General features: G+C 39.1%; 1 protein-coding gene across 13 annotated transcripts in view; it reads left to right on the top strand.

Moving 5' to 3' along the window:
• LOC139983754 (vinculin-like) overlaps positions 1–14,570 on the top strand; it is a 61,139-nt gene that overhangs the window by 10,534 nt on the left and 36,035 nt on the right. For all 13 annotated transcript variants that reach the window (XR_011798815.1, XM_071997507.1, XM_071997506.1 and 10 more), the window contains exons 3-8: positions 173–318; positions 5,602–5,770; positions 8,171–8,398; positions 11,973–12,118; positions 13,573–13,765; positions 14,336–14,481. Coding sequence is in view for 12 of the 13 variants with exons in the window: in XM_071997507.1 (XP_071853608.1) it covers positions 173–318; positions 5,602–5,770; positions 8,171–8,398; positions 11,973–12,118; positions 13,573–13,765; positions 14,336–14,481 (1,028 nt within the window). In the remaining variant the exon portion in view is untranslated. The remainder of the gene's footprint in view (positions 1–172; positions 319–5,601; positions 5,771–8,170; positions 8,399–11,972; positions 12,119–13,572; positions 13,766–14,335; positions 14,482–14,570) is intronic.

Here is a 14,570-nt window from a genome sequence, read left to right as displayed (position 1 = left end):
TTCATACTAAAAGTTTACATCACGCATCACAATATCCTCAGTCAAGATAAACTTTTAAAGGTCAAATCTCTATTTTGACCTACGACCTTTGACTGCAGTTATTTCATCCACGACTCTTTGAGTGAAAAGTACTTTTAACAAATGTTCCCTCCTTTTGCAATTTTTTTGACAGGTATCTTAAGCGGAACTGCTCAGTTGCTTCTGGTTTTCGACCAAGCCGAAGTTCGTAAGATTCTCAAGCATTGCCAAGGAGTCCTGGATTACATAGTCGTTGCCGAGGTCATCGAAGGCATGCAAGATTTGGTGACGTTTGTCAAGGTTAGTTTCACCTCTTAAGACTCTTGAAATTTGGTGGTATATTTATCTGACACATCCATCATAAATTGCCAGTAGATTTGGCCACTTGCCGGTAGAAAAGAAAGGCACTGGCAATTTTGTGCCAGTAGACATTAATAAGAACTTAACACTTGATCAACCTCATCAGTTAAAGAATCAGTATGATTTCTGTTCTCCATATAAGCCCTGTATTACTAGTTATTAGTAATATTAATTAGCAAATATTAATGGGCTGCTCCCATTAGCCAGTACAATTTAGCCAAATTAGCCAACTGATGTATGTCAATCAGAGAAAAGCCAGTGATCATTTGATTTTTGCGAGTAGATTTGTCTAGCATCAATTGGTATTTGTTATTGAAAGCACAGGGTTGAAACTAAAATTATAGGCCTGCCTCTTTTAAAACTTTGAATCTATTTTGGTCAATTTGCTTCACTACCTGATCTTATCAGAATTTAATTAATTAGCTTGATTAGTCCAGTCTGCTTAAAACAATAGCCTTTGAGTCTATTTTGTTTAATTTGCTACACTACCTGATCTTATCAGAATTTCATTAATTAGCTTGATTAGTCCAGTCTGCTTAAAACAATAGCCTTTGAGTCTATTTTGGTCAATTTGCTACACCACCTGATCTTATCAGAATTTTATTAATTAGCTTGATTAGTCCAGTCTGCTTAAAACAATAGCCTTTGGGTCTGTTTTGGTCAATTTGCTACACTACCTGATCTTACCAGAGTTTAATTAATTAGCTTAATCAGTCCAGTCTGTTTCAAGAGAGAAAATATCTGAAATTTTCCATGCATATTTGTTTCTCCTCGCTTACCTGTGTCCTCGCAATATTAGCGCTCTGGCACTACCCTGTGACCTATATAAAGTGAACTGGTGTCACCTGTTTAGCACTAGTCACCCTAGCAACCTGTCTCTGCTGGTCACTGAGTGGCTAAAGTCATGTGGGGACAGGTAATGCCACCATTTTGACCCAGTAGAATCTGTGATTTCCATTGCATTAATACTATAAATTTGAAGAAGTTTAACGAGCGGTAGAATTACAACTTAGTGGAGTCAGCAGGCGTTTGCAGCCTTAATTTTACTTTTTAAAAAAAACAAACATATTTTTGACTGGCATGATCATTTTGATCAAATTTTGCATTTTTCTTTTGACTATAGCATTTTACTTTAATTGTTCATAAAAAATGACAGACATGGTTGATGCAATGCAAACAACTACTAACTTAGAATGATCATCATTTATGAATGCCATATAGCATACATATATAGCATACATATAGCATACATACAGCATATATTTAGCATACATATAGCATACATATAGGATACGTATAGCACACGATAGCATGCATAATATAGTATACTGTACATATAGCATACGTATATAACATACATATAACATGCAAATGACATATCTAGAATGTAGCATATATGCCACAAATTTAAATGACATACATTCAAAATGCATCAGTTTACTGTTTCTGAATTGTAAGTTTTTTGGGGGTAAGGCGGGTTGAGGAGAGCAATTTGAATCTCAAGTGTGTCACCAACTTTTCACTTTCCAGTGATTGTGAGGGCTTTATTTGGATTTTGAGAGGGGGGGGGGTGCAATTTGAATCTCATATTGTGCGAAGAGGACTTTTGTGGGTGAAAGTACTTGAAATTGAAGATTGTTAACATGTTTTCACTTTCCAGTATATGTCAGGGCTATATTTGGATGTCAACAGGCTCGTCAATCAATGCAGTAACTAAACAACCAAAACTCTGCTGAGATTTAGTGATTCAACTGGTTCAAATTTAAGGAAGGAGAATGTTATCCATTTACTATCTACTTGTTACATTTCTCCCTTACAGTACCCTTCCCCCTAACCCTAATCCCCTAACCCTAATCCCCTACCCCTAACCCTAATGACCTTAGGATCACAAATGCTCCAAGAAGGAAATAACACGCTCCTTAACTTTGGATACAAAATGCAGAACATCTTTCGTCCAAATATAATTAATTCATTTTTTTTTCCATTTCTGCCAAGTTGTTTTTCCTTCCTCTCCACTTGATTATACTCTACTGATCAAGTTTCCTGTTTGAAATAAAAACAAGGAAATCCCAAAACGTTGGCATTTGTTGGATTAAGATGTCCAGGCTCATTTGGCATGAGGCATGTAGTCATTTAGATTTGTTTGAAGCCGGGAAATTAACTGAACAGTGTGTACGGCATTGTGACTGTGCCTGCCTATTGATGGCACAACATTTTTGTGGAACCCACTGTTTTTGCTGAATCCACATGATTGCAAAATTAGAGCATGAATGTCAAAACAAAAAAGCTGTGCCTATTGTGTGTGAAACTGCAGAGCACAGAAGATTAAGTCCTCTGAAGCATGGCTGCAGCCCCCTCAGCCCAGACTATTAAAACGTTGCCAAGAATGTCTTGGTACAGTATGGCGAGCAGTGTGTTATGAAATATGAATCAAATCAATTGCCCTGGGGGGTCTTGTGTGATGCCTATACTATCACATGCTGTACCTTGTCAGGAAAATACCTTATCCCTGGTCACCTCCACCCCCCCCCCTAGAAAACAATTCTCCATCTCTCCTCACGTTTAAACCTTGTCCTCATGTTCAAACCCTGCGCTCATGTTCAAACCCTGCCCTCATGTTCAAACCCTACCTTCATGTTTAAAACCCTACCATCATGTTCAAACCCTGCCTTCATGTTCAAACCCTGCCCTAATGTTCAAACCCTGCCCTCATGTTCAAACCCTGCCCTCATGTTTAAACCCTGGGCTCATGTTCAAACCCTGCCCTCATGTTCAAACCCTACCATCATGTTTAAACCCTGCCCTCATGTTCAAACCCTGCCCTCATGTTCTTCAAACCCTGCCCTCATGTTCTTCAAACCCTGCGCTCATGTTTAAGCCCTGCCATCTTGTTCAAACCCTGCCTTCATGTTCAAACCCTGCCATCATATTCAAATCCTGCCCTAATGTTCTTCAAACCCTACCATCATGTGTTCAAACCTTGCCATCTTTGTTCAAACCCTGCCCTCATGTTCAAATCATGCCATCATGTTCAAACCCTGCCCTCATGTTCAAACCCTGCCATCATGTGTTCAAATTCTGCCCTCATGTTCAAACCCTGCCATCATGTTCAAACCCCACCATCATGTTCAAACCCTACCATCATGTTCAAACCCTGCCATCATGTGTTCAAACCCTGCCCTCATGTTCAAACCCTGCCCTCATGTTCAAACCCTACCATCATGTTTAAACCCTGCCCTCATGTTCAAACCCTGCCCTCATGTTCTTCAAACCCTGCCCTCATGTTCTTCAAACACTGCCCTCATGTTCTTCAAACCCTGCCCTCATGTTTAAGCCCTGCCATCTTGTTCAAACCCTGCCTTCATGTTCAAACCCTGCCATCATATTCAAATCCTGCCCTAATGTTCTTCAAACCCTACCATCATGTGTTCAAACCTTGCCATCTTTGTTCAAACCCTGCCCTCATGTTCAAACCCTGCCCTCATGTTCAAACCCTGCCCTCATGTTCAAACCCTGCCATCATGTTCAAACCCCACCATCATGTTCAAACCCTACCATTATGTTCAAACCCTGCCATCATGTTCAAACCCTGCCCTCATGTTCAAACCCTACCATGGAATCCAAACAAAACTAAGGAGGCCCATGGACTTTTTTTAGCCTTTTTGAAAATGGGCAAATGGGAGTCTTGTATGTGAAAACAGAACAGGCAAGAACTATAAAGCTTTTTATAAATGTACAAGAAAAAATGAAACCAAGTTCAGTATATAATTAAACTAATTACTCTAAACGTGTGTCATTAAAACATGAAAGCTAATTTTTTTTTTTTTTTTTTGTAAGCTTAGTAGTTACTGGCTACAGTATGAAAGCAAAAGCCCTGAATTCATCAAACTTTTGAACTAAATGTAACGTACACTGATTCTCTAAACCACCTTTTAAAGTTACATTTTCAATGGCCACAGCAGTTTTACTGCGCTCTAACAGTATGAATATAGCCTAGAATAATTTGTAGTTTTTGAGATGACAAGTATTAAATTTGTATTGAGGTGTGTAAATACTTCTTGTACAGTATATACCAGCTAAAGTCTGATGGCTGCGGCTCGGATTGCGGCGGTAAATTTTTTTTTAATTACGTCCTTCCTTTGGCTTATGGTTTCAACTGTCTTCATTGTAATCAACACCACTGTCTAAAGGAAGTTCAACCCACATCGTGTCGTGTCGACGGTGAACGTTGTTTACGTCCCTGCAGATTCTCAGAACCGATCCGCAAAGAGTGTTCTAGTTTGTTTTTCGAAAAAGGACTTGAGGATTTTACTGTAGGGGGTAAAGATGTGGTTTGGAAGGATGGATTTGATGTTTCCTAAATAATTTCCTAAAACAAGATTCCTTCAACCATCAAAGAGATATTGTCTGTCAAGGCCTGCTCACAGCTGTGGCCAACCAGTCATTTCGTATTTTGGTCATGATGTCTCAAACAAAAACAATTGTAAACAGTCACATTGGGACAGGATTTGATCAAAGTCCCTACACTTTTATCTGGGGGGTTGCCATAGAGGTATTGTTAGGTACAATAACTTAATGACATATACTTAATGTTGCTTAAAAACAGCGCATTCCCACTGAGGTACAGCATATACTTTGCCTGTTACATCATAGTATATGGTTATTCTAGACAGATTATAGTCACATGCTGTTCCCAAGCCCATCCCTCCACCCCTCCACACCATCCCTCCACACCATCCCTCCACACCTCCCCACCCCCTTCCCATGCCTCTGAATGAGTTAAGTACCTTACCTCTTTCTTTATACTGTACATCCTTAACATGAAAATAATTCAGGATTGTATATGTTGGGTTTAATAATTCCCTGTCACTCACCCATCCATCCCCCCTTCCAATTAGTTAAGGTTCAACCACTTACCTCTCCACCTACTTATCCCCTCTGTGATAGAATCTGGATAAATTGGCTATGGTGGGCTAATTCCCCTGTTACCTCCCGACTGGATTCACCAGCCGGTCCATTCCACTTCTCCTACCTCCCTGACCGGATTCACCAGCAGGTCTATTCGATTTCTCCTACCTCCCCGACCGAATTCACCAGCCGGTCTATTCGATTTCTCCTATCTCCCCGACCGGATTCACCAGCCGGTCCATTCCACTTCTCCTACCTCCCTGACCGGATTCACCTGCCAGTCTATACCATGTCTTTCTGTTATAAATGTTTCAGAACCTGACTCCTGGTATGACTGCGATGGCCAACATGGTGTCTGCTCGTGCTAAGGAGCTTACCTTCCAGATTCACAGAGAACTCCTAGAGAAACATCTTGACAGTGTAAAGAGTATGGTACCCTTACTGGTGTCAGCCATCAAGATCACAGTGACCACTATCAGCCAAGGTATGCATCGTAGGGTCTCAGATTATACAGTTAGTCAGTATATAGGTAGTTTGCCTTACTTCAGGTCATTAGTCAGGGTTAACATTGTAGGGTCTCAGATTATACAGTGAGTCAGTGTGGGCAGTTTGCCTTACTTCAGGTCATAAGTCAGGGTTAACATTGTAGGGTCTCAGATTATACAGTGAGTCAGTGTGGGCAGTTTGCCTTACTTCAGGTCATAAGTCAGGGTTAACATTGTAGGGTCTCAGATTATACAGTCAGTTATTGTAGGCAGTTTGCCTTACTTATTAGGTCATTAGTCAGGGTTAACATTGTAGGGTCTCAGATTATACAGTGAGTCAGTGTGGGCAGTTTGCCTTACTTAAAGACCAAATATGGAGGCAATTTTTGTTGTTGAGATTTTCCATTAATTTAGGAGTTTACATACCCATAATCAACATGTGTAAAAAATAATCTTCGAAAACCTACTATAACCCATCAAAAACGACCACGAAAATGGACATTTTGGGTAGTCACGTGACATTAACCTCTGGAATGTCTGAAAACAGAGATTGACCCAAAGGAGCCTCTGGTCACCGTGTGACGTCAAAGTTTGTATACCGCGAAAATCAAACGCTGATATAGGCACTGTTTCTACACAGATAGCGAACAATTGTACTGTTTTTGACTTCCAATTTCGAGCGTTTGAAAAGCTGTTAGCTTAAAACAAGAACACATGAAGGTTAACAACAAGTTTTAAGACAATTATAAGCAGAAATTTTAGTTAAATTGCTTATTTTATTAGCAAAATTTCCACTCAAATGGAGGCATCTTTTACATAGCGTAGCGTCAATAGGTCCGTACGGTACAATATACTTACATAGTACTTAACTTACTCGTTTTAATATCCAAAAGTATACAAACACAGAAAAAGTATCCTGTCAATAAACAAATTTAGCAGTGAATATCCTAATCCACGTTTCTTGTTCAATCCTGGGCGAAAAACTACCGTGAGTCTGTGTAATTCCATAGAGTTAGGTCTAGTTGAAACAGGCCTTGACCAGTACTAACATCCCACAATCACAAGACAGTCACTAACGAAATAAAACGTCCGATCGCTACATACTACCGTTTTTATTCAACTCCTTGGACCATGCAGATGTCGGAATAAACAGAACGGACAATATTACACATGTATCACGAACTCACGATACTGGAATACAACAAATGAAATAGATAAATCCTAACATGGCTATTTACACATGCTGTGAGCCAACGCCGGCGAGAGTTGTAACTAACTACCGTACATGTACTAACAATGCTATACCCTTGGCACGGTATATATATACGGTCATCTCTTACAGTAAATATATTACTGTCAATTGCGTGATATAATATTACATGTAAGGACGTCCAGGGCGTGTTTACGGTCAATTTCACATTAGCTATGTCCGACCATGGTCCGACACAGCTATCGACAGTATATAATTTTCACAGAATGAGGCATTTGCAGCATACACAGAAGCAGGGTCATGCATTTGGACTCATGGGCATGAGATACTCCGGGTGCTGAAAAATCTTTCCGCGTGGATTTCAAAAAATTGATCCAAAGTCTGCGGCGTTTTACGTCGGTTCTTTTACTCGGAAATCTAAAAAAGCTGATGCTTTTGTTGGATGAGGTATAACTGCAACCTCCAACAACACAGAATTGTGACATTTTGAAGAAAAAGGAGTAATACCGTTGATGTTTTTGGCAGCTCAAGTATACGACTTTACACACTAAAAGTATAGTTGTGAGTGAGGTATACAAACGTTGACGTCACATGGTCACCTGATGTCGAAGGAATGTTTCAGGAATGTCTGAAATAGAAGCTGACTTTTCGTCCCATTTTTCACTTATTTAACGTCCGAAATTGGTAAAGTTAATTACAGCAATGTAATTGGAGTCAGTTAAGGATTACATACATGAAAAATGGTGGGATTTTATGTTCATCGAAAAGTCTCCATAGTTGGTCTTTAAGGTCATTTACGACATTTACTGTAGTCAGGGTTAACATTGTAGGGTCTCAGATTCCACAGTCAGTCAGTCAGTATAGGCAGATTGCCTTACTTCAGGTCATTAGTCTGGGTTAACATTGTATGGTCTCAGATTGAACTTGCATACAGATGCACGCACTGGGTAAATTGACTAGTCCAAGGTTCTGCCCCATGAACAGTTTGGTTGAAAGCCAAAAAAAACGTGCTTTAGAAAAGCAAAAGTTGAAACATGATTAGTTTGACTTCAGAAGGATCCCTGCTCCAAATATTACGCATGTGATCGTATAAAGTCTACTCCCCGGCCCAGATCCTAAGTTCCGTCGCTCTCGACGACAAGCCATTCGTTCGACATTGTCTCATAAACCGTGTTGTCATTTCTCTTAGGCGGCGCCGGTCTGAAGGAAGCCCACGAGAACCGTAACTACGTGATCAAGAAGATGTGCTACGACATCCGGGAGATCATGCGGGTCCTTCAGCTCACGACCTACGACGAGGACGACTGGGCTATGGACGACATCACCGTCCTGAAGAAAGCCCAGGACAACATCGCCAGCCAGATGAACAGGGCTCAGGAGTGGCTGTCGGATCCAAATGCAGCCCCAGGGGGCATCGGTAAGTCACAGTTTTTATTTTTTTTATTTTGTAATGAAAATATGACCTTGAAGTAGTATAATTTGGGGGGGGGGGGGGGTGGGCCCAGCAATTTTTGACCAAATTTGGAAGACTTTCTCGTAAAATAAAATTTCAATCAATCGAGCTAAGACCCCCTCCCCCATCGCCCTTCCCATCCCCCACTCTCTGACCCACCATGATTTGAGAGGAGGCGGGTCACTATTGTCAATCATAAATATTAATCAAGCAGGATTCAAAGGGTGAATTGTGTTACCCGCACTCGTTATGGCGATCATGCCTTTTCTGTCGCTGCGCCTTCTCTTTGGAACGAACTCCCATTTCACGTTCGTGACTCTCCCTCCCTTTGTATTTTCAAGAGACAACTTAAAACATTTCTGTTTGATTCCTAATTTCTATTTTTTTCCCCCCTTGGTTTCCTTTGTCTCTTTCCTCATTGTAAAGCGCTTTGAAACGCTGTATTAAGCCTTATATAAGTGTAATTTATTATGATTATTATCATTTCCTGACACCCCCAGTTGGGACAATTTTTTCTATACTGTAATGTCATGTCCTGCTTCACAGCACTCGTATTGTCAGTACGAGTAGTATGAATATCATGTTTCTATCAGATCAAGGTTAGGAACTGTTTGTACTGTCAATACCAGTGCTTTGAGAGCATAATATTGGCGTACAGTTTAGAGAGGTATTTAATAGCATTAAGGAAGTTGTCCCAACTAGTTGTTGCTAATAAAAGTCATGAATATTCATAAATTATGCATGACGTCAAAGGGAAGCCTCAACTGTGAAGATTGACCTGTAATTTTGCAATGTTTTAGAGTGGAATATTTCAGTTTTGTGCTAAACTTTTATCGCGTCAGCTCCTCTCGTCCATCCAAATTTTTTCTCCCTCGCTTTGCCGGGGTACTTCAGAACGGAAGGAAGCAAATACAAGCCAATGTTTCTCATGGCACAGCCTTTTTTTTTCCATATAGCAAATGCAAACAAGTTTGAAGTGATCTTGACTCAGAAAGAGGAAACTATAGAGCCGAAAAAGTTATCATAAAACTTAGTCAAATAGTGAAGAGAGTATATAGTGTGGCTTTGTTTTAGTATTGTTTTAAATATTTGATACAGTTCGTGTATTTCTAGTTTTGTTTCCTATAGTTTTAATTGGCTGATAGAGAGTATGTGTTGCTTTGTTTTAGTATGGTTTCAAATATTTACTCGATACAGTCCGTTTATTTTACTAGTTTTGTTTCCTAGTTCCTAATTGGCCGATAGAGAGTATGTGTTGCTCTGACTCTACGTGTACTAATGATGTCGTGTGGGAAGAGAGTGTATTCTCCGTCATGATATTAAAGGGAAAAAAAAAAGGGGCGATAATGTGAAAACCAAGGGGATAATGTGTAAACCAAGGGTGGATAATGTGAAAACCAAGGGGATAATGTGTAAACCAAGGGGAAAATGTGTAAACCAAGGGGATAATGTGTAAACCAAGGGGATAATGTGTAAACCAAGGGGATAATGTGAAAACCAAGGGGATAATGTGAAAACCAAGGGGATAATGTGAAAACCAAGGGGATGGTACCGACTAACTCGATTGAGGGCTCCCCCGCTCACAGTTCATACAACCTCGTACACTCGTGAGCATTGAGATTGTCACGTCATTCGTCAAAAATTCCCACAGTCGTGGAAAAAAATGTGGAAACGTCATGGAAAAAATTTGCAGAAAAGAGTGGTGAAAATCTGAGAAAAGTCATGGCAAAACTAATTTGTTTCTATTGGAGTCTTTATTTTATTTATATATTGTTTTTCTTGTTCTTGTTCTTTATTCTTCAATTTCCTGAGAAGTTCCTTAAAAAATTTGTACTATGGCAAAAGGCCACAATATTTCTCAAATTGACATGGCACAGTCTTGGATATGGTCATGTAAATTTTTTTTTTTTTTTTTATGTCCGAGAAATTGCGGTAACCCTGTTATAATCACAGTGGACACGTGTGTCCGAGGTGGGTTGTTAATCGTGTCACTCAGACAAAATATAAACACATTCATTTCATTTCATTTAGTAGTTTCTTTTCAATACACAGGGTTATTTAGACAAAAATATACACATTCATTTCATTTCATTTAGTAGTTTCTTTTCAATACACAGGGTTATTTAGACAAAAATATATACTCATTCATTTCATTTCATTTAGTAGTTTCTTTTCAATACACAGGGTTATTTAGACAAAAATATATACTCATTCATTTCATTTCATTTAGTAGTTTCTTTTCAATACACAGGGTTAACAGTAAATAGTGACATTTATAAATGTAAATACAACGAGGAAGGAAGTGGCCTAAGAAACCTTTGCAATTAAGGCTTAACGAGTATTGCCACTCCCTATGTAAAGGAAAATATATCAAACGACAAACACAACCAACTACCCCCCACCCCCCCCCCCCCTCACACACACACTCACACTCCTGCGGAAAAGAGAAAAAAGAATGATTGTAACATTTTGAGAAAAAAATAATAAAAAATAAAAAACATAAACACAGTAACTAGATTCCCCTGAACATGGAATAATTGATTGGGTATCGCATTGCAAACTGCTATGCAAAATTTTCAGATTACTGTATAAACAAGTGGGATGATGTATGGCAAAGTTTTACAAAGGAACCATACCATTCTGAAATTCAGAGCCTTCGAAACCGCTACACAAAGTATCTGAACTCTAAATTCTTCCCTGTCAGTGAATTTTGAAACTGTGATATTCGGTTGTGTTTACAAATAGTGTCTGTTCAATTGCCAAATATAATAATAATAATAAATGAGACTTATATAGTGTCAAATCAGTAAACAAAAGTCACTGCTCAAGGCGCTTTACAAAGACAGCAAATTAATTTACAAAAGTGAAAAGATGGGTCTTAAGTAAACTTTTGAATGTAGAAAGTTTAGAGCATGTTCGAATGTGATCTGGTAACTTGTTCCAGAGATAAGAGCCAGAGTATTCGAAGTTTCTGTAACCATAGGTCTTCAAGCGTGGTTTAGGAACAGTTAAATACAGTTTGTTGGAGGAACGAAGTGTGCGAGTTGGAATATATATGCATCATGGTCTAAACTTATACTGTACTGTACAGAAATCTGTGTGTCCGACATTTTTTTTTTTTTTTTGGAAATCATTATACCTAATCTACCCTGGTCAGACTTTGATGGAATTAATTCTTTTTTTAACAGACATATGTTTACATCATCTTTTAGGTATCTGGTCTTTCCCACTGATGATCTTAGACTTCATAACCCCCCCCCCCCCCCCTTATAGTAACTTCAACGCAAGGAAGCGAAATTGGAAAAGTTTAGATCTATGCTTCTGAAAGCTTCCCTAGCCAATGTTTTTTACAACTTTTTGCAATGATGATTTTGTCAGTAAATGTTTCTAAGAGTACCCTTCAAAAGTTGCACTTATATAGTTGATTGACTCTGACAGTGGATTAGAGTGATTCAAAACTGAAACATTTTTGGAACCCATTTTGAAAGTGGCTTTATTGTATTCAAAAGTACTCTCCATCCTTGGTTTGATACTCTAGGCGAGAGCGCCCTCAGACAGATCCTAGCCGACTCTCGAAAGGTCGCCGACCGTGTCAACGAACCCTACGCGAGAAACATCCGTGGAGCGGTAGACGAGTTGACGCAGTTGACCGACCGGCTGGCCGAACTTAGGGCCAAAGGATTGGTAAGACCTTTGTTCTTTCATTAAAAGGAAAACAAGGAAAGTTTACGGTTGTCGGGAGCTGAGCGGGGGACAATATCGCTCCTGAGATGGTGTGGTTTGACATGAGACTAGTTAACCTGAACAGCCAGTCCAAAATAATCTTCTTCCTTTTTGTACAGTGGTCTTGTAGAAAACATATTTTACTCGATCACCATGGAAACAAGTTAAGTGATGTTAAATGTCACATGCAGTAACCTTCATAAAATCAACAAAAAAATCATCAAAAATAATCAAAAGAATAAAGGTTCTTGTACGGAGAAGCAGCTTGCAGCCTCCATAAACAAGATCAGTACAGTAGCTTAAAGAGGTCAATAAATTATGTCATTTTTTAGATTTGCTATAGTTAGGTTATTTTTTTTTATTCCTGTTGGATGATTCTGTGATTCCGGTCAGTTGTCTCTATAGCTGAGTAGCTATTCAACAGAGGATGTACTAAAGCTGCAAACACCTTGTACACATGTGATAAATCACAATTAGCATATCTTGGGTTACATCACCATGGAAACCAATTAAAGCATGGTCCATGCCACAACCCTTGTACATGTGATAATTCACAATTAGCATATCTTGGGTTACATCACCATGGAAACCAATTAAGTGATGGTCCATGTCGCAACCCTTGTGCATGTGATAATTCACAATTAGCATATGGTGGGTTACATAACCATGGAAACCAATTAAGTGATTGTCCATGTCACAACCCTTGTACATGTAATAATTCACAATTAGCATATCTCGGATAAATACATTATCCACTTTCAGTCAGTACCATTGTGTCGTCGAGTCCAACATGTCTGGGTCCTCAGCATCCTTAGTAACAGAGTCGCAGTGTGAGGCCCAGTCTTTGGTGCCAGAGTACAAATCCAAGTCCTGTTTGGGGCATTGATTGCCAGATATTAAAAAAAATTCCATGATTTACAAGCCAAATGTTAAACGTTCAACACTTTCAATCATTTTAGTGAAAAATTGAAAATGTATCTAAGACCAGTTGTTTCTTTTGTGTTTTTTTTACTTCAATGATCAGATGAAAGCCCAAATCATTGTATGTGAAATTGAACGATTTTTAATTATTTCAGGGGGCAAGTAAATGTAAAATACATATACAGTTGGCTGAATGTGGTCAGACTCTGCAATTTCGTTTGATTCGAAATTCTCAAGTCCTGAAAGTCCGAGTCCCAGACATTCACAATTGATCCTGAGTCTGGATTCTAGCTGCTCAGCCGAGCTTTTATCTTTGAAAGACACGCCCGAGCCTGAAAACACTGGACAAAACAAAGACCCTTGTCGATCTCTTGAATAAAAAAATATATGTCCATAACCCGAAAAAATCTTGTAGCAAATGTTAGAATATCGTTTTTATGTTAGCGAAGAAAAATCTGTAATTCCGTATGCTTCCTTGCTTGATCTATTTTTAGGGCAATACTCCCGAGGCCCAGCAGTTAAGTAACGCTATCAACGCTAAGCTGGTAGCGCTCCAGAAGTTGGTTGATACGGCGGTGCAAGATGCCGTCCGCAACGGCACGGGGAAACCTGCCAGCACCCTGACTGGCAAGATGGAACAGGCCCAGGCTTGGTTGGCTAACCCACTCATCAACGACAAAGGAGTAGGTTAGTATATCCGAGTCGCCAACAATTAATGAATAGTCGAGAGAGATACATTTCCGTAGTTACGAGGTAATATCTATGTGGGAAGGATATGGTAACTATGGAAATATTGTTAAGTAATGATTAATGATTTAGTAATGAGTATATAGGAAATTTGGTATTCAAACAAGGTATGTCTATATCGTTACTATAGTGATGTAGCATGATGAGGAAATGGGGGGGGGGGGGGGGTTGGTCGTAGTGTTGTGAAGTATTAATCATAAATAATGACAAAAGTCTTTGTCAATATGTTTATGGTATTTGCTTGTATTTACAAACATAGTACATATTTTGTGAACTGTTTACTTATCATAGATAAAATGTGAAAATTTCTGACTTACATAGTAATGGCTAAGTAGTGGGTCGAGCCAGCAGTGTTTATGGAAACAGCTGTTATTCAGTACTGTTACTACATTACATAGTCATCATCCTCAACAGTTATCTGCTGAGGGAAAATACAAAGCAAATATTTTTGAGTGTTGCTGCGTCGTTGTTTATGAGATGACACCAGCTTTCTGCTTATCTTCATTTCAGGTAGGGAGGCCATTAAGGGGTTGGTCAAAGAGGGGCGCAAAGTGGCTCAGAGCTTGAGCGGACCAGAAAGGAAGGAGCTGGAAGCCCTCTGTGATGACGTGGAAACTCTATATAGCCAGTTAGATGCGCTGATTAGAAAGGGAATGGTCAGTCTAGCTTCAAATATATATAAATATTTATTTTATTTTTATTTTTATTTTTATTTTATTTTATTTTATTTTATTTTATTTTATTT

Source organism: Apostichopus japonicus, chromosome 16 (genome assembly GCF_037975245.1).
Source record: "Apostichopus japonicus isolate 1M-3 chromosome 16, ASM3797524v1, whole genome shotgun sequence".
Classification (NCBI taxonomy): domain Eukaryota; kingdom Metazoa; phylum Echinodermata; class Holothuroidea; order Aspidochirotida; family Stichopodidae; genus Apostichopus; species Apostichopus japonicus.
This window is presented reverse-complemented; position numbering and strand designations above follow the sequence as displayed.